Source organism: Aotus nancymaae, unplaced genomic scaffold (genome assembly GCF_030222135.1).
Source record: "Aotus nancymaae isolate 86718 unplaced genomic scaffold, 86718_ANA_hifiasm-v0.15.2.pri h1tg000057l, whole genome shotgun sequence".
In the NCBI taxonomy this organism is placed as follows: Eukaryota; Metazoa; Chordata; class Mammalia; order Primates; family Aotidae; genus Aotus; species Aotus nancymaae.
In genome coordinates this window covers 56985268-57003128 of record NW_026988471.1, presented here as the reverse complement: position 1 = coordinate 57003128, position 17861 = coordinate 56985268, and the positions used below count along the sequence as shown (strand labels likewise).

At 36.0% G+C, this 17861-nt stretch overlaps 1 protein-coding gene across 4 annotated transcripts in view; it reads left to right on the top strand.

The window, feature by feature from the left end:
- Positions 1-17861, top strand: part of FANCL (FA complementation group L) — an 82804-nt gene that overhangs the window by 62113 nt on the left and 2830 nt on the right. For all 4 annotated transcript variants that reach the window (XM_012477227.2, XM_012477225.2, XM_012477226.2 and 1 more), the window contains exons 8-11: positions 13917-14067; positions 16260-16343; positions 16613-16658; positions 16740-16821. In XM_012477227.2, the coding sequence (XP_012332650.2) occupies positions 13917-14067; positions 16260-16343; positions 16613-16658; positions 16740-16821 (363 nt within the window). The remainder of the gene's footprint in view (positions 1-13916; positions 14068-16259; positions 16344-16612; positions 16659-16739; positions 16822-17861) is intronic.

Below are 17861 nucleotides of genomic sequence, written 5' to 3'. Positions count from 1 at the left end.
GTTGTTTGTAGTAATCTCTGATGGTAGTTTGTATTTCTGTGGGATCAGTGGTGAAATGCCCTTTATCGTTTTTTATTGTATCTATTTGATTCTTCTCTCTTTTCTTTTTTATTAATCTGGCTAGTGGTCTATATTGTTGATCTTTTCAAAAAACCCGCTCCTGGATTGATTGATTTTTTGAAGGGTTTTTTTTTGTGTGTCTCTATCTCCTTCAGTTCTGCTCTGATCTTAGTTATTTCTTGTCTTCTGCTAGCTTTTGAGTTTTTTTGATGTTGCTCCTCTAGCTCTTTCAATTTTGACAATAGGGTGTCGATTTGAGATCTTTCCTCATTTCTCATGTTGGCACTTATTGCTATAAATTTCCTTCTAGACACTGCTTTAAATGTGTCCCAGAGATTATGGTACATTGTGTCTTCATTCTTGGTTTCGAAGAACATCTTTATTTCTATCTTGATTTCATTGTTTATCCAGTCAACATTCAGGAGCCAGTTGTTCAGTTTCCATGAAGTTGTGTGGTTTTGTTCCCTTCATTTTGAGTTACTTTCTTAATCCTGAGATCTAATTTGATTGCGCTGTGGTCTAAGAGACTTTGTTATGATTTCTGTTTTTTTGCATTTGCTGAGGAGTGATTCACTTTCATTTATGTGGTCAATTTTATAGTAAGTGTGATATGGTGCTGAGAAGAATGTATATTCTGTGGCTGTGAGGTGGAGAGTTCTGTAGATATCTATTAAGTCTGCTTGTTCCAGGTCTGCATTGAAGTCCTGTGTGTTCTTGTAGATTTTCTGTCTCGTTCATGTCTAATGTTGACAGTGGAGTGTTGAAGTCTCCCACTATTATTGTGCGGGAGTTTAAGTATCTTTGCAGGTCATTAAGAACTTGCTTTATGTATCTGGGCGCTCCTGTATTGGCTGCATATATATTTAGGATAGTTAGCTCTTCTTGTTGTGTTGATCCTTTCACCATTATGTAGTGTCCTTCTTTGTCTCTTCTGATCTTTGTTGATTTAAAGTCGATTTTATCAGAGACTAAAATTGCAATCCCTGCTTTTTTTTTTTTTTTTTTTTTGCGCTCTCCATTTGCTTGGTAGATCTTCTTCCATCCATTCATTTTGAGTCTATGTGTGTCTTTGAGTGTGAGATGGGTTTCCTGAATATAGCACACTGATGGTTTTTGACTTTTTACCAGTTTGCCAGTCTGTGTCTTTTGATTGGGGCATTTAGGCCATTTGCATTTAATATTAATAATGTTATGTGTGATTTGATCCTGCCATTTTGTTACTGGTTGTCACAGTTTCCTCATTGCGTCATTGGTCTTTACCATTTGGTTCATTGTTGCACTGGCTGGTACTGGATGTTTTCTTCTGTGATTAGTGCTTCCTTCAGGAGCTCTTGTAGGGCAGTTCTGGTGGCAACGAAATCTCTCAGTAATTGCTTGTCTGTAAAGGATTTTGTTTCTCCTGCACTTATGAACCTTAGTATGGCTGGATATGAGATTCTGGGTTGAAAGTTCTTTTCTTTAAGGATATTGAATATTCGCCTCCACTCTTTTCTGGCTTGTAGGGTTTCTGTGGAGAGATCTGCTGAGAGTCTGATGGGCTTTCCTTTGTGGGGGACCCAAACTTTCTCTCTGGCTGCCCTTAGCATTTTTTCCTGCATTTCAACCCTGGTGAATCTGATGATTATGTGCCTTGGGGTTGCTCTTCTTGAGGAGTATCTCTGTGGTGTTCTTTGTATTTCCTATATTTGAATGTTGGCCTGCTTTGCTAGGTTGGGGAAGTTCTCCTGGATAGTATTTTGAAGAGTGTTTTCTAGCTTGGATTCATTTTTCCCCATCTTCTTCAGGTATACCAATCAAGCTTAGATTAGGTCTTTTCACATAATCCCATATGTCTTGGAGGCTTTGTTCAGTTTTTTTCACTCTTTTTTCTTTTTTCTTGTTTTCTCTCTTTTTTTTTTTTTTTTTTTTGAGACAGAGTCTCACTCTGTTGCCAGGCACCAGACTGGAGTGCAGTGGCGCTATCTTGGCTCACTGCAACCTCTGCCTCCCAGGTTCAAGCAATTCTCCTGCCTTAGCCTCCCGAGTAGCTGGGGCTACAGGCGCGCACCACCATGCCCAGCTAATTTTTGTATTTTTTTAGTAGAGACAGGGTTTCACCATGTTGGCCAGGATTGTCTCTATCTCTTGACCTCATGATCTGCCCACCTCAGCCTCCCAAAGTGCTAGGATTACTGGCGTGAGCCACTACGCTTAGCCCGCTTCCTCTTTTTATTTCATTGAGTTGATCTTCAATCGATATCTTTTCTTCTGCTTGATCAATTCAGCTATTGAAACTTGTTTATCCTTCATGAAGTTCTTGTGCTGTGTTTTTCAGCTTCATCAACTTGTTTATGTTCTTCTCTAGGCTGGTTATTCTACTTAGCATTTCATCTAATCTTTTTTCAAGGTTCTTAGTTTCTTTGCATTGGGCTAAAACATGTTCTTTTAGCTCAGAGAAGTTTGTTATTACGTGTCTTCTGAAGCCTGCTTCTGTGACCTCGTCAAAATGTTTTTCTGATTTGTTTTGTTGCCATGCTGGTGAGTCATTATGATCTCTCTGGGGAGGAGAGGCATTCTGGACTTTGATTTTTTCTCCTTTTTGTGCTGGTTTCTTCCCATCTTCTCTGAGGGGATGTCCTTTTGTTAAAGTTGGGGTTATGTCTCCTGTGTGAGGCTTTTTGTTTTTTTTTAAATGCAGGTGTCAGTGTGCTACTTGAGACAGTCTGTCTGTTGTCTGCCTGTGGAGATGCTGCTGGGCTGCCTGGGTCTCAGCCAGGCTGCTGTTTATTCTTTGCCTGGTTTCCGTACTGGTGGGGATAGCCGCGCTATCCCAGTGGCGCGCTCTTTCCCTCTTGCCAAGCCCACCGTTCCTGGGTGGAGGATGTGTTAACTGCAAAACTCTCCCGGGAGAGGGACTCTGGTTGCTGGATCTTGTTGGGGAGGGGCCTGTCTGGTCATATTCCTCTCCCTGCTTTCATCTCTCACTTCTGTGGGACGGGCAGTTCCTTTTCACAAGCTTTCTCTGTATTAGTCATCTGCCCTGGTCTGTACTAACAAGGCACTAGTCTGGCCAGGGCTGCCGCCCAGGTCTGCGACTCTGAGTGGTTCTCAACAAGGCGGCATTTTCCTGGTCAGTGTGCTGCTGAAGTCTTGGAGTGAATGGCTGTATCTGATTCAGAGAACTGAGGAGGTGATGCCCCCACCCCCGATCCTCTGTGCCTCGGCTGGACACCTTTGGGCTGCTTAAGCTGCCTTTTTTTAGGGTTAATCTGCTGTTCAACCAGTTCCTTTAAAACAAAACTGGTACCTTTCTTGGAGACGTGGATATCGCTCTGGTTCTGTCTCACTCGGTGGTAGCTGCACTTCAGAGAAGCTTTTTTTCAGTCGTCTCCCCCCGCTTCCCAAATCACAACTAACTTTAAGAGGTGAGCTAGGAATGGGACTTACTGACTATAGTTTGTGATCTTAGTCAACATACTCTGTTGCATCTTATATTTTCTTAGTATCACCAGTATCTAGTATTGAATGTAACACTCAGTAGACATATTATTTACATTTGCTGGACTGAATTGTATTAGGACATTATTCATTTATGTTTGTTTACCTTGATGTGATCTAAGTGAGGACTTGCATTCTTCAATGCTTGACTCATATAGTTTGTTGAATGTGGTTACAAATCGACTATTTTAAGTAAAGATAAAACTATTTCTTCCATAGGTTAATTGTATAAAATGGGTTTTATTTCTTATAAATTCGTGCTGTACCCCTCAAAAATTCCACAGTTTATCACAGGATTAAAATATTGTTTTAAACATTAAAACAAAAGTCAAAGTTATGATGAAAATGTTCTTAAGCGTGCCTTTTTGTGAATTGTATGGAAGTATGACTCTGGTAACATTTGGACTGAAACAAACATGACTATTCTTTATTCTTCCACTAGTGGTTCTTAACCTTATCTATACATTAGAATCACTTGCAAAACTTTTAAAAGTCCCAATATAAAGGCTGTATTGAACTAAGATCAATGAAAAAGGAATGGCTGGAATAGAATCTGTATATTAATGTTTAAGTTTCTTAGGTGATACCAGTGTTATTTTTATTGTGGAGAAAGTTACAGGTACTGATAGTATTTCTGTGGTTTCTTATCTATATCCATAGTTGAAGGAAATGCTAAATTTTACTTAGAACTTATATTGCTTAAACCTATTTAAGATTCTCTGGTTCAGAATGCTTATAGACATTTCAAAGATTATAATTTGTCATATTGTGAGCTTTTTTTCTGAGAAGACATTTCTGTGTTTTAGAGAGGGTTTTAAATATATTTAAATATATAGATTTGAAGATTAATTTTAAAAGGCCAGTTATTAAACATTTTTTTAAATGAAGCAAATTAGTCTATAACCTAATCCAGAAAAAATAATTTGGGTTAACTTTGTCAGTTATGAAACTCACGCATAATTTTTGTCATTTATTTATTTAATATTTTTGAGATTCATTTCCCTTCCAATGTTTTATTACAAATTTTCTGACATACAAGAAACATTGAAAAAGTTTATGGTGAATACTCATATCCACCATCTAGATTTGATAGTTAATCTTTCCTGTATTTGCTTTATCATATGTTTTTCCATTTATTCATCCTTTTTTCCACCCATAAATCTAGCCATTTTTAGTGCTATCCAAAGTAACTTGCAAGTATCTGAATACTTTCTTCAAAATACGTCATCAGCATGCATACATTTAACTAGAGTTCAGTTCTTTGTAAAATTTGGAAACAGTAAAGGGCATAAATCCTAGGTGTTCTATAAGTTCCAATAAATGGATTGCAATCCGTAGTCAAGATGCAGAACATCATTATCATCACAGGGTGTTATCCTTTCCTAGTAAATCCCTGTTACTTTGATTGTTTTCTACCAAAACTTAGTTATGCCTATTCCATATATGCTAAACAGAGGCATACAGTATATACTCTTTTTATGTTTTTTTACCCATCAAATTTCGGAAAGTAATCTATGTTGTGACATATATCAGTAGTTTATTCCTTTTTATTCCTGAGAAGTATAAAAAGGTATCCACTGTAAACAGTAAAAAAGTATATCCATTGGATGAATATACTGAAGTTTGTTAATCCTTTCTCCTGTTGATGAACATCTGGACTGTTACCAGTTTTTGGTACTTATGAATGTAGCTGCTATGAACATTCTGGTAACAGTATTTTTATGGACATACCTTTTCACTTTTTTTGGAGTGGAATTGCCAGGTTATAAGGTAGGAATATATTTAGTTCTTGAATTGCCAAATCTTTTCAAAACAGTTGTGCTGTTTACATGCCCACTGACAGTATACAAGAGTTCAGTTGCATTGTATCCTTATTAACATTTATTATCTTAATGTTACTAATATTAGTACTCTCACTTTTTTTCTGAAAAGTTTCTATTTCTTTTTGGTTTTACTTTACACATTACAAACGGGCAAAAATGCACAAACCTCACAAACCTTTAAACAATGGCACAGTAACTCTGTTGAGATGAGAGACTGCTTATGAGAAGTTGGCTATTTTTTTTATTTTTTATTAGACTTTAAGTTCTGGGATACATGTGCAGAATGTGCAGGTTTGTTACATAGGTATACATGTGCCATGGTGGTTTGCTGCACCCATCAGCCTGTCACCTACATTAGGTGTTTTTCCTAATGCTATCTCTTTCCTATCTCCCCATGCCCTGACAGGCCCCAGTGTGTGATGTTTACCTCCCTGTGTCCATGTGTTCTCATTGTTCAACTCCCACTTATGGGTGAGAACATGTGGTGTTTGGTTTGCTCTTCATGAGTTAGTTTGCTGAGAATGATGGTTTCCAGCTTATCCGTGTCCTGGTAAAGGACATGAACTCATCCTTTTTTATGACTGCATAGTATACCATGGTGTATATGTGCCACATTTTCTTTATCCAGTCTATCATTCATAGGCATTTGGGTTGATTCCAAGTCTTTGCTATTGTGAACAATACCACAATAAACGTGCGTATGCATATGTCTTTATAGTAGAATGATTTACAGTCCTTTGTGTATATACCCAGTAATGGGATTGCTGGGTCAAATGGTATTTCTGGTTCTAGATCCTTGAGGAATCACCACACTGTCTTCCACAATGGTTGAACTAATTTACACTCCCACCAAAAGTGTAAAAGTGTTTCTGTTTCTCTACATCCTCTCCAGCATCTGTTTCCTGACTTTTTAATAGTCACCATTCTAACTGGCGTGAGATGGTATCTCACTGTTTTGATTTGCATTTTTCTAATGACCAGTGATGATGAGCTTTTTATATTTGTTTGTTGGCTACATAAATGTCTTACTTTTTAAGAAGTGTCTGTTCATATCCTTTGCCCTCTTTTGGATGGGTTTGGTTTTTTTGTGTGTGTAAATTTGTTTAAGTTCCTTGTAGATTCTGGATATTAGCCCTTTGTCAGATGGATAGATTGCAAAAATTTTGTCCCATTGTGTAGGTTGCCTATTCACTCTGATGATAGTTTCTTTTGCTGTGCTGAAGTTCTTTAGTTTAATTAGATACATTTTTTCAGTTTTTGGCTTTTGTTGCCATTGCCTTTGGTGTTTTAGTCATGAAGTCTTTGCCCATGCCTATGTCCTGAATGGTATTGCCTAGGTTTTTTCTAGGGTTTTTATAGTTTTAGGTCTTACATTTAAGTCTTTAATTCATCTTGAATTAATTTTTGTATAAGGTGTAAGGAAGGGGTCCACTTTCAATTTTCTGCATATGGATTGCCAGTTTACCCAACACCATTTATTAAATAGGGAATCCTTTCCCTATTGCTTGTTTTTGTCAGGTTTGTCAAAGATCAGATGGTTGTAGATTTGTGGTATTATTTCTGAGGCCTCTGTTCTGTTCCATTGGTTTATATATCTGTTTTGGTACCAATACCATACGATTTTGGTTACTGTAGCCTTATGTAGTATAGTTTGAAGTAAGGTGGTGTGATGCCTCTAACTTTGTTCTTTTTGCTTAGGATTATCTTGGCTATATGGGCTCTTTTTTGGTTCCATATGAAATTTAAAGTAGTTTTTTCTAATTCCTTGAAGAAAGTCAGTGTTAGCTTGATGGGGATAGTATTAAATCTCTAAATTACTTTGGGCAATGTGGCCATTTTCACAACATTGATTCCTCCTATCCATGAGCATGAAATGTTTTTTCATTTTTTTGTGTCCTCTTTTATTTCCTTGAGCAGTGGTTTGTAGTTCTCCTTGAAGATATCCTTCACATCCATTGTAAGTTGTATTCCTAGGTATTTTATTCTCTTTGTAGCAGTTGTGAATGGCAGTTCACTCATGATTTGACTGTCTGTCTGTTATTGGTGTATAGAAATGCTTGTGATTTTTGCATACTGATTTTGTATCTTGAGACTTTGCTGAAGTTGCTTATCAGCTTAAGGTGATTTTGGGCTAAGACGATGGGGTTTTCTAAATATACAATAATGTCGTCTGCAAACAGAGACAATTTGACTTCCCCTTTCCTATTTAAATACCGTTTATTTCTTTCTCTTGCCTGATTGCCCTAGCCAGAGCTTCCAATACTATGTTGAATAGGAGTGGTGAGAGAGGGCAATCCTTGTCTTGTACCAGTTTTCAAAGGGGATGCTTCCAGCTTTTGCCCATTCAGTATGATATTGACTGTGGGTTTGTCATAAGCAGCTTGTATTATTTTGAGATACATTCCATCAGTACCTAGTTTATTGAGAGTTTTTAGCATGAAGTGGTGTTGAATTTTATTGAAGTCCTTTTCTGCATCTATTGAGATAATTGTGGTTTTTGTCATTGGTTCTGTTTATGTGATGGATTACATTGATTGATTTGTGTATATTAAACCAGCCTTGTATCTCAGGGATGAAGCCAACTTGATTGTGGTGGACGAGCTTTTTGATGTGCTGCTGGATTCAGTTTGCCAGTGTTTTATTGAGGATTTTTACATCATTGTTCATCAGGGATATTGACCTGAAATTTATTTTTTTGTTGTGTGTGTGCCAGGTTTTGGTATCAGAATGATGCTGGCCTCATAAAATGAGTTAGGGAGGAATCCCTTTTTTCTCTATTGTTTGGAATAGTTTCAGAAGGAATGGTACCAGCTCCTTTTTGTACCTCTGGTAGAATTCAGGTGTGAATTTGTCTGGTCCTGGGCTTTTTCTGGTTGGTAGACTATTACTGCCTCAGTTTCAGAACTTGTTGTTGGTCTATGCAGGGATTTGACTTCTTCCTGGTTTAGTCTTGGGAGGGTGTATGTGTCCTGGAATTTATTCATTTCTTCTAGATTTTCTAGTTTATTTGCATAGAGGTGTTTATAGTATTCTCTGATGGTAGTTTGTATTTCAGTGGGATCAGTGGTGATGTCCCCTTTATCATTTTCTATTATGTCTATTTGATTCTTCTCTCTTTTCTTCTTTATTAGTCTGACTAGTGGTCTATCTATTTTGTTAATCTTTTCCAAAAACCAGCTCCTGGATTCATTGATTTTTTTTTTTTTTTTTTTTTTGAAGGGTTTTTCATGACTGTCTCCTTCAGTTCTGCTCTGATCTTAGTTATTTCTTGACTTCGGCCAGCTTTTGAATTTGTTTGCTCTTGCTTCTCCAGTTCTTTTAATTGTGATATTTGCGTGTCGATTTTAGATCTTTTCTGCTTTTTCCTGTGGGCATTTAGTGCTATAAATTTCCCTCTAAACATTGCTTTAGCTGTGTCCCAGAGATTCTGGTACATTGTGTCTTTGTTCTCATTGGTTTCAAAGAACTTATTCATTTCTGCCTTAATTTTGTTATATAGCCAGTAGTCATTTAGGAGCAGGTTATTCAGTTTCCATGTAGTTGTGCTGTTTTGAGTGAGTTTCTTAATCCTGAGTTCTAATTTGATTGCACTGTCATCTGAGAGACTGTTTTTATGATTTCCATTCTTTTCATTTGCTGAGGAGTGTTTTCCTTCCAATTATGTGGTCAATTTTAGAATAAGTGTGACGTGTTGCTGAGAAGAATGTGTATTCTGTTGAGTTGGGATGGAGAGTTCTGTAGATGTCTATTAGGTTCATTTGGTCCAGAGCTGAGTTCAAGTCCTGAATATACTTGTTAATTTTCTGTCTCGTTGATCTAATATTGACCAGTGGGGTGTTAAAGTCTCCCACTATTATTGTGTGGGAGTCTGAGTCTCTTTGTAGGTCTCTAAGAATGTGCTTTATGAATCTGGATGCTCCTGTATTGGGTGCATATATATTTAGGATAGTTAGCTCTTCTTGTTGCATTGATCCCTTTACCATTATGTAATGCCTTTGTCTGTTTTCATCTTTGTTGGTTTAAAGTCTGTTTTATCAGAGGCTAGTATTGCTACCCCTGCTTTTTTTTTTTTTTTTTTTGCATTCCATTTGCTTGGTAAATATTCCTCCATCTCTTTATTTTAAGCCTATGTGTGTCTCTGCAGGTGAGATTGGTCTCCTGAATATAGCACAACAATGGGTCTTGACTCTATCCAATTTGCTGATCTGTGTCTTTTTGTTTGTTTGTTTGAGATGGAGTTTCGCTCTTGTTTCCCAGGCTGGAGTGCAATGGTGTGACCTCAGCTCACTGCAACCTCTGCCTCCAGCGTTAAAGTGATTATTCTGCCTCAGCCTCTGGAGTAGCTTGGATTACAGGCATGTGACACCATGCTAATTTTGTATTTTTAGTAGAGACAGGGTTTCTTCATGTTGGTCAGGCTGGTGTCAAACTCCTGACCTCAGGTGATCTGCCCACCTCAGCCTCCCAAAGTGCTGGGATTACAGGCGTGAGCCACCGCACCCAGCCTGATCTGTGTTTTTTAATTGAGGCATTTAGCCCTTTTACATTTAAGGTTAGTATTGTTATTTGTGAATTTGATCCTGTCATTATGCTAGCTGGTTATTTTGCCTGTTAGTTGATACAGTTTCTTCATAGTGTCTTTACAATTTAGTATGTTTTTGCAGTGGCTGGTACTGGTTGTTCCTTTCCATATTTAGTGTTTCCTTCAGGAGCTCTTGTAAGGCAGGCCTGGTGGTGACAAAATCTCTCAGCATTTGCTTGTCTGTAAAGGATTTTATTTATCCTTTGCTTATGAAGCTTAGTTTGGCTGGATATGAAATTCTGGGCTGAAAATTCTTTAAGAATGTTGAATATTGGCCCCGACTCTTTTCTGGCTTTTAGGCTTTCTGCAGAGATATCTGCTGTTAGTCTGATGGGCTTCCCTTTGTGGGTAATCCGACCTTTCTCTCTGACTGCCCTTAGCATTTTTTCCTTTATTTCAACCTTGGTGAATCTGACAATTATGTGTCTTGGGGTTGCTCCTTCTCAAGGAGTACGTTTGTGGTGTTCTCTGTATTTTCTGAATTTGAATGTTGGCCTGTCTTGCTAGGTTGAGGAAGGTCTCCTGGATACTATCCTGAAGAGTATTTTCCAACTTGGTTCCATTCTCCCTGTCACTTTCAGTTACACCAATCAAATGTAGGTTTGGTCTTTTCACATAGTCCCATACTTCTTGGAGGCTTTGTTCATTCCTTTTCATTCTTTTTTCTCTCATCTTGTCTTCACACTTTGTTTCATTAAGTTGATCTTCAATTTCTGATACCCTTTCTTTTGCTTGACAGTTTGGCTATTGATACTTGTGTGTGCTTCACGAAGTTCTCATGCTGTGTTTTTCAGCTCCATCAGGTCATTTCTGTTCTTCTCTAAACTGGTTATTCTAGTTAGCAATTCCTCTAACCTTTTTTCAAGGTTCTTAGCTTTCTTGCATTGGGTTAGAACATGCTCCTTTAGCTTGGAGGAGTTTGTTATTACCCACCTTCTGAAGCCTACTTTTGTCAATTTGTCGAACTCATTCTCCATCCAGTTTTGTTCCCTTGCTGGTGAGGAGTTGTGATTCTTTGGAGAAGAGGCATTCTGGTTTTTGGAATTTCCATCCTTTTGCACTTTTTTTCCTCATCTTTGTGGATTTATCTACCTTTGGTTTTTGATGTTGGTGACCTTCAGATGGGATTTCTGTGTGGACATCCTTTTGTTGATGTTGATGCTATTTCTTTCTGTTTACTAGTTTTCTTCTAACAGGCCCCTCTGCTGCAGGTCTGCTGGAGTTAACTGGAGGTCCACTCCCATCCCTGTTTGCCTGGGTATCATCGGTGGAGGCTGCAGAACAGCAAAGATTGCCGCCTGTTTCTTCCTCTGGAAGCTTCCTCCCAGAGGGGCACCTACCAGATGTCAGCTGGAGCTCTCCTGAATGAGTGTCTTTTGACCCCTCCTGGGAGGTGTCTCCCAGTCAGGAGGCATGGGGGTCAGGGACCCACTTGAGGAGGCAGTGTGTCACTTAGCAGAGCTTGAGCGCTGTGCTGGAAGATCCACTGTTCTTTTCAGAGCTGGCAGGCACAACGCTGAAATCTGCTGAAGCTGTGCCCACAGCTGCCTGTTCCCCCAGGTGCTCTATTCCAGGGAGATGGGAGTTTTGTTTTTAAACCCCTGACTGGGGCTACTGCCTTTTTTTCAGATGCCCTGCCCAGAGGAGAGGAATCTAGAGAGGCAGTCTGGCTACAGCGGCTTTGCAGAGCTGCAGTCGGCTCTGGCCAGTTCCAACTTCCAGATAGTATCTGGGCTGGAATGCACCTTTCCTCATGGCAGTCCCTCACAGCTTCCCATGAGGGAAGTATATCTTGGCTAGGGGAGAAGTTCCCCGACCCCTTGCGCTTCCCAAGTGAGGCAATGCCCTAACCTGCTTTGGCTTGCCCTTTGTGGGGTGCATCCACTGTCTAACCAGTCCTAGTGAGATAAGCCAGGTACCTCATTTGCAAATGTAGAAACCACCTGCCTTCTGCCTTGATTTTGCTGAGAGCTACAGACTAGAGCTATTCCTATTCAACCATCTTGCCAACCTCCAAGAATATTGGCTATTTTTAAAAATACTTTTTCAAATCTCCCTGCAAAATACTATTGAGCTTTGATTTTAATTTTGGCTATATTATTCCTTGGCATTTGTGGTGCCATATGTAGAATATTTAATTCCATTGTTATTATTTAGAAATAATGTATTTTTTCAGTTTGGGGAATAAATTCAAAATAAAGGGTTTTTGAGTGATTTAATGGACCAAATAAGCAGTTGGGGAAACTATTAATCACATAGCTCACTGATATAATAGTTTTGATGTCTACCCTCTAAGCTCATTGAAATTCCTAAAAGAAGTGTCTCTGTGTCCAACTTGTCACTTTTTTGGTCTTTCTTTTCCCTATCTGGAATGTAAAAATACTGTTTAATGTATCTACCTCAAATGACTAGCTAGTAAAATCATATAATGGCTTTTAGGTTTAAAATTCACTTTTTCTGTAATTAGCAAGTCAATTCTAGTTCCAAGGATGTTTCATTTTTAGCCATTTTCTTATTGAAAAATTTCTTTTCTGTTCAAAATGCAGTTAAGATTTGCATAGAGAAATGGACAATGCCATTGAAAATAACTTCAAATAAAAGATGCCACTGTGAAAACATAACTTTTTTTGGGAGAGGGGTTATCCTTTTCTTGGGTATATAAGGTAATAGGTAATTATGGAATTTAAATACACATGTAGAAACAGATGGAGAGAGAGAGATAAGAGACAGAGATACACTGTTATACTGATTTTAAAACTAGCTTCTTGGGAGTTTAATTTTCTGATTTCTGGATTCTGTCATCTAAACTTATAGATAAGTAAAATATACCAGAAGAGAACAGACATTGTAACATCAGTATCCTCAAAGGTTTTTTCTCATACATTAGGCTCTAATTCCTACTCTTACACTTTTTTTTTTTTAAATATGTGTAGAAGGTTAGAACAGTTTAATCCAACTCAGTGGAACTAAGCCATGAATTCATCTAAGTGTAAACCTTGAGTGAAGTAACAGAATGGGATGGGTTTTCCTTAAGTATATAGATATGTAATCATTTTTAAGCAAGTGGCTAGTTTCTTTTCATCTTAGGGTGTATCATATTCTTGGATTATTGGTGTGGCCAGTTATTTTAGATTGACAACATTTGTAGTACGTGACTTTACATTTTGCTTACTTGAAACTATAAAACCCTTAATTCTTACTTTAAACTATTTGTTTTGATTGATTTTATATCAAAAGTATTTAGTAAGCAGTTGTATCTTTTAAACATACCACATTGTTTTATGAGAAACTCCTTTGCTTAAAAGTAAAAATTGATTTTTAAAGTCTGATGGCATTACTTTAGAGCAACTATATTTAAGCTAATTTCTATAAAGAATTAATATATGAAATATTGAATTCAGAGGTTGGCTAAAGTTAAATGCAGAAAAACATCATTTGTAACTTCTGTTTTAATTCTTTAAAAATGTGTAAAACCTTTTCATACTCTTTGCCTAATTAGGTCCTCAAAGTTATTTTTTGATAGTAATCAAATTACAAATAGCACTGCATTTAACTTGATTGCTGCAATAAACATGAAATTAAGATTTTCATACGAAAACTCTATAGACACTTTGTATAGGTCCTATATGTTAGCTATATTACATACATTAATATTTATTAAAGTTTTGTGTACATATCTTGTAGTACTCATTACTATTCCATGCCTGTAGTATAACAAGCATTAAAATAAAAATAATTATGATTTCTAAAATCCATTCTTTCTCAGGTGTGTAGTCTACTGTCAATAAAAAAGAATCCTGTTATGTTGTAGGAAGAGATGTGAAGCAGGGAGAGTTGACACCTGTTTACTGGAGTCTACTTTCTAGCTAAATGAAACAGAGCTTAAAATTTCTAAATTGAGTGTATTTTAAGTAAAAGATTATCTGCTATTGGTAGAGTGCCACATAACTTACTCAGCTTTCATTTTTTCACAGAGCTCCTTAATAAGCATTTACAGTCAGTTTTTGGCAGCATTGGAATCACTAAAGGCATTCTGGGATGTTATGGATGAAATCGATGAGAAGACCTGGGTACTTGAGCCAGAAAAACCTCCACGGAGTGCAACAGCACGCAGAATTGCATTAGGTAGGGACAAAGAGGATTAGGGGTTTCTGGGTGTTTGATTTTATTTTGTATTACTTATGAAAAGTAATTTAACAGTGGCAGTTGGACTCAGACTTCTTTGTATGAAATCAACTATTAAAATTTTTTTGGATGAACTATGGTTTTTTTTTGTTTTGTTTTGCTACCCATTTAAATGTAAATATTTTAGGTGAAAATGGCAAGTCCAGAGATGTTTCATTATAAGAGGTGATGATCCAAAACATTCAGAAGTAGTGTTTAATTAGCTGTTAATTAGCACAGGAATGGTGGAGCAGGTTATTCAAAATTTACATTACTTTGAACCAGGAAAAAGTGTATTTGAATAATGAAGTCTTCATTTGTGAAACTTAAAAAATTAGTGTGCTGAGATCTAAGAATTTTTTCTGATAGAAATATAGAGGAACATAAAATAACTTTTAGTAGACCATGCCACTGAAGAGTACACAGAAAGCACAGAGTAAGAATTTAAAGTTTAAGTATTTTCTTCACTACAAATATGTGAAAATTATGAGTAAGCTATGGTACAAACATAAATAGGTGTGTAGTGTTATTATCTTGATAAAATGGTTATGTATTTTCATTATAAGCAAGCAAAACATAAAGTCACTTTCAGAGTTCAATCTTTTTCAAGATTTTAGATAAACTATATTTAAGCTTACATTAAATACCATAGCTAGTTTTAAGATACCTGTTTCTTTTTTTTCTAAATAGATACATTGTTCAAGGATATTTTGAAATTCTGATGTGAATCACATCCAAGTTAGTGAGCAATTTTTACACTGTATTCCTAGGTATAATATAGATTATCGGGGGGAGAATGTGACATACATGCTATTAGGAGAAGAAGAAAGTATAGGTATACAGCAGTTCTACAAACAGTATCACTTTACTGGTTTGAAAAAGTCTAACCGTGTTTAAAATGGAATAATTAGCCAAACTATGGTATATTTGTGAACAAAATATTTTCTTCAAAGAAATATAGTAATTCATTATTTTCATGGCTCCATTAAAATAATTATTGTCATCAGGTCATGATTAAATATACTTTTTTTTTCTCATTCAGCATAAATAGCCTAGTTTTTAATTCATTCTCTATTTACCTTTTAGCTTCTTTTTTCTCCTCCAGGCATGATTTGGTTTCTTAAGACCAAGTTTTGAACAAGTTATATGCCCTTATTAAGTGACAGAACAGTCTGGAGCCATTACTAGATGACAGTATTGAGGGCTAATAAGAAATTTGTGTTCATAGTAAAGAATGTGTTACCAAAAGAGATTTTAACTTTTTGTATTTTTATTTTTCTCATTGAATGGCTAGTCATTTTTTACTAGCCACTGATGATCTCTTTTTGCCAGATGTGTAATAATTGCATTTATGTTGTTGCCAGGCTTAATGAAAGGCTTATTCTATAGTGTACAGAATTTATGAAGACATTTTTACCATAAAAATGAAATCCAAATTGATCTTAATAACACTGTGTACCTTCAAGAAACAGAATTAAAATTTCTGAAACTTATGCAATAGCCCAGTACAGTTAAAATGTATAAAAGAATCTAGTGCCAGTTTTTTAGGTCTTGGGAAATTAGATTACTTACTGTTTTTGTTATTAAATGAACAATTGCCATTGTGAATGAAATCTTTTGTTAAATTATAAGGGAAAGTTTCACATGCAGCAAAATAATTGAGAAAATGTTTTTATAAATTTTTATAAAACTTGAATCTTAAATGTTTTTACAATTTACCATATTGCTAGTCTTTTTACATTTGACCATAGTTCCGTGAAATGTAAACTTTTTCAAGAAAGCCATGAAAAGTAATTTAGATAATTATTTCTTAAATTTATGACTTGAGATAGTTTTGGTATTAAAGACCTTTATCACTCCACAGAGCATTTTTATTTGAACTTTAATACAGTTGACCAGAATTGCAATCTAATTAAATATATTGTTGATTGGCTGATTTAAGATCCCTTTAATGATAATCATAATATCAAAAGTACTTCTTTTGGTTAAATTATAACAATATATTTACCATTACAAAAAACTACAAAGTATTTGGTTGATCTTTCTGTGGGTAAACGGTGTAATAGGTAGCCAGACCAACATCTCTTCATTTTTTATTGGCTTGTTTGGTGAGCTGTTCTACTTCTAAAAGCTTTAATCTTGTTTCTTTCTAGGGAATAATGTTTCCATAAATATAGAGGTAGACCCAAAGCATCCTACTATGCTTCCTGAGTGCTTCTTTCTTGGAGCTGACCATGGTATGAGATGTGAGATTTAAATGTTTTTTAATAGAATCATAAAATCCTTGTCTATCATTGTTAAATTATTAGAAAATATTAGTATATTAATGGTAGTTATTTTAAATGAAAATGTCTCAGCATTCTGAACTGTATAATTGTTTTTTTAACATAATACATATAATTTTGATTTTCTAATCAAGTAGTTAAGGAAACATTCTGTATTATATGGCTTTACATACCATGAGTAGAGCATGCAATTATTAAACTTTTTTTTTTTTAATCCGAAGTGGTAAAACCCCTGGGAATTAAGCTGAGCAGGAACATACACTTGTGGTAGGTACCTTGGCAATATAATTTTTACTTTTTGGTGATTTTACAAAGTTCATAGCATAATTTTTTTCCCCATGCTTTCAGGGATCCAGAAAATAGTGTGTTACAAAATTTGAAAGATGTTTTAGAAATTGATTTTCCAGCTCGTGCTATCCTGGAAAAATCTGTAAGTTTTATCAGTGCTTTGATATTCCAAACAGTATTGCATAATGACGTTTAAATGCTTCTCAGTGAAAAATGAGGCTGAAAAGGGAGGGAAGTGGAAAAATATTATAACACAGACTTCTGAAGTGCATCAAAGAACTTGTTACCTTTGATTGGTTGTTACATATGATTGTCTCTTGGAATAAGGGGATTGATTTCAGGGCTACCCATGGATACCAAAATCTACACACATTCAAGTCCCACAGTTTCCCTGCGGGACCCATATATAGAAAAAAGTCAGCTTTCTGTATACACAGATTTCACAGAAACACAGGTTCTGCATCTCCCCGATACTGTATTTTTGTTCTGCATTTGGTTGAAAAAAAATCTGTGTATAAGGAGACCTGTGTAGTTCAAACCCATGTTGTTCAAGGGTCAACTATATACTTCTTTCATGGTCTTCAGTAGTGAAGTTATTAATGACAGACATTTATTAAAAATAAGGGGAAAGGTCCAAAGTAGCTAATGAGATGTTTGGCTTTTCTACACAGTCTGTTTACTGATGGCTGAAGTACTGATTAGCTTCATATAAGTTGTGAAGCAGTATAGTTTCTCAAAATTGAATAGATACCACTATATTGCAAAAATAATAAACTTGGAATTGATTTTTGACAAGGCTGCTAAGGTTGTAGACTACTAAATGGTGGTGTTTTTCTTTTTCCTTTAGTTATAGAATTTTGCTGTTTAGTAATCACTAGCTAATGTCAATTCCTATCTTTATATATTTACTAGGGACATTATATTGATGTATGATATGGGAAAATTACTAACACCTAAACATCTTGTCAGCCAAAAATGGAATCTCTTGTTTAGCCTAGCTATGTATATTTATTGAGTGAAAAAGGAAACACTCTACAATAGCTTTGTTAGGTGTTAGTGATGTAATTATATTTCCTATAATACAGCAATATAGTCACCTTTATAAAAACTATCTTTATAAAACATTCTTACTGATCTTACCTTGTGTTTTAAACACATTGGTGATTTCATATTCTGAAGTAG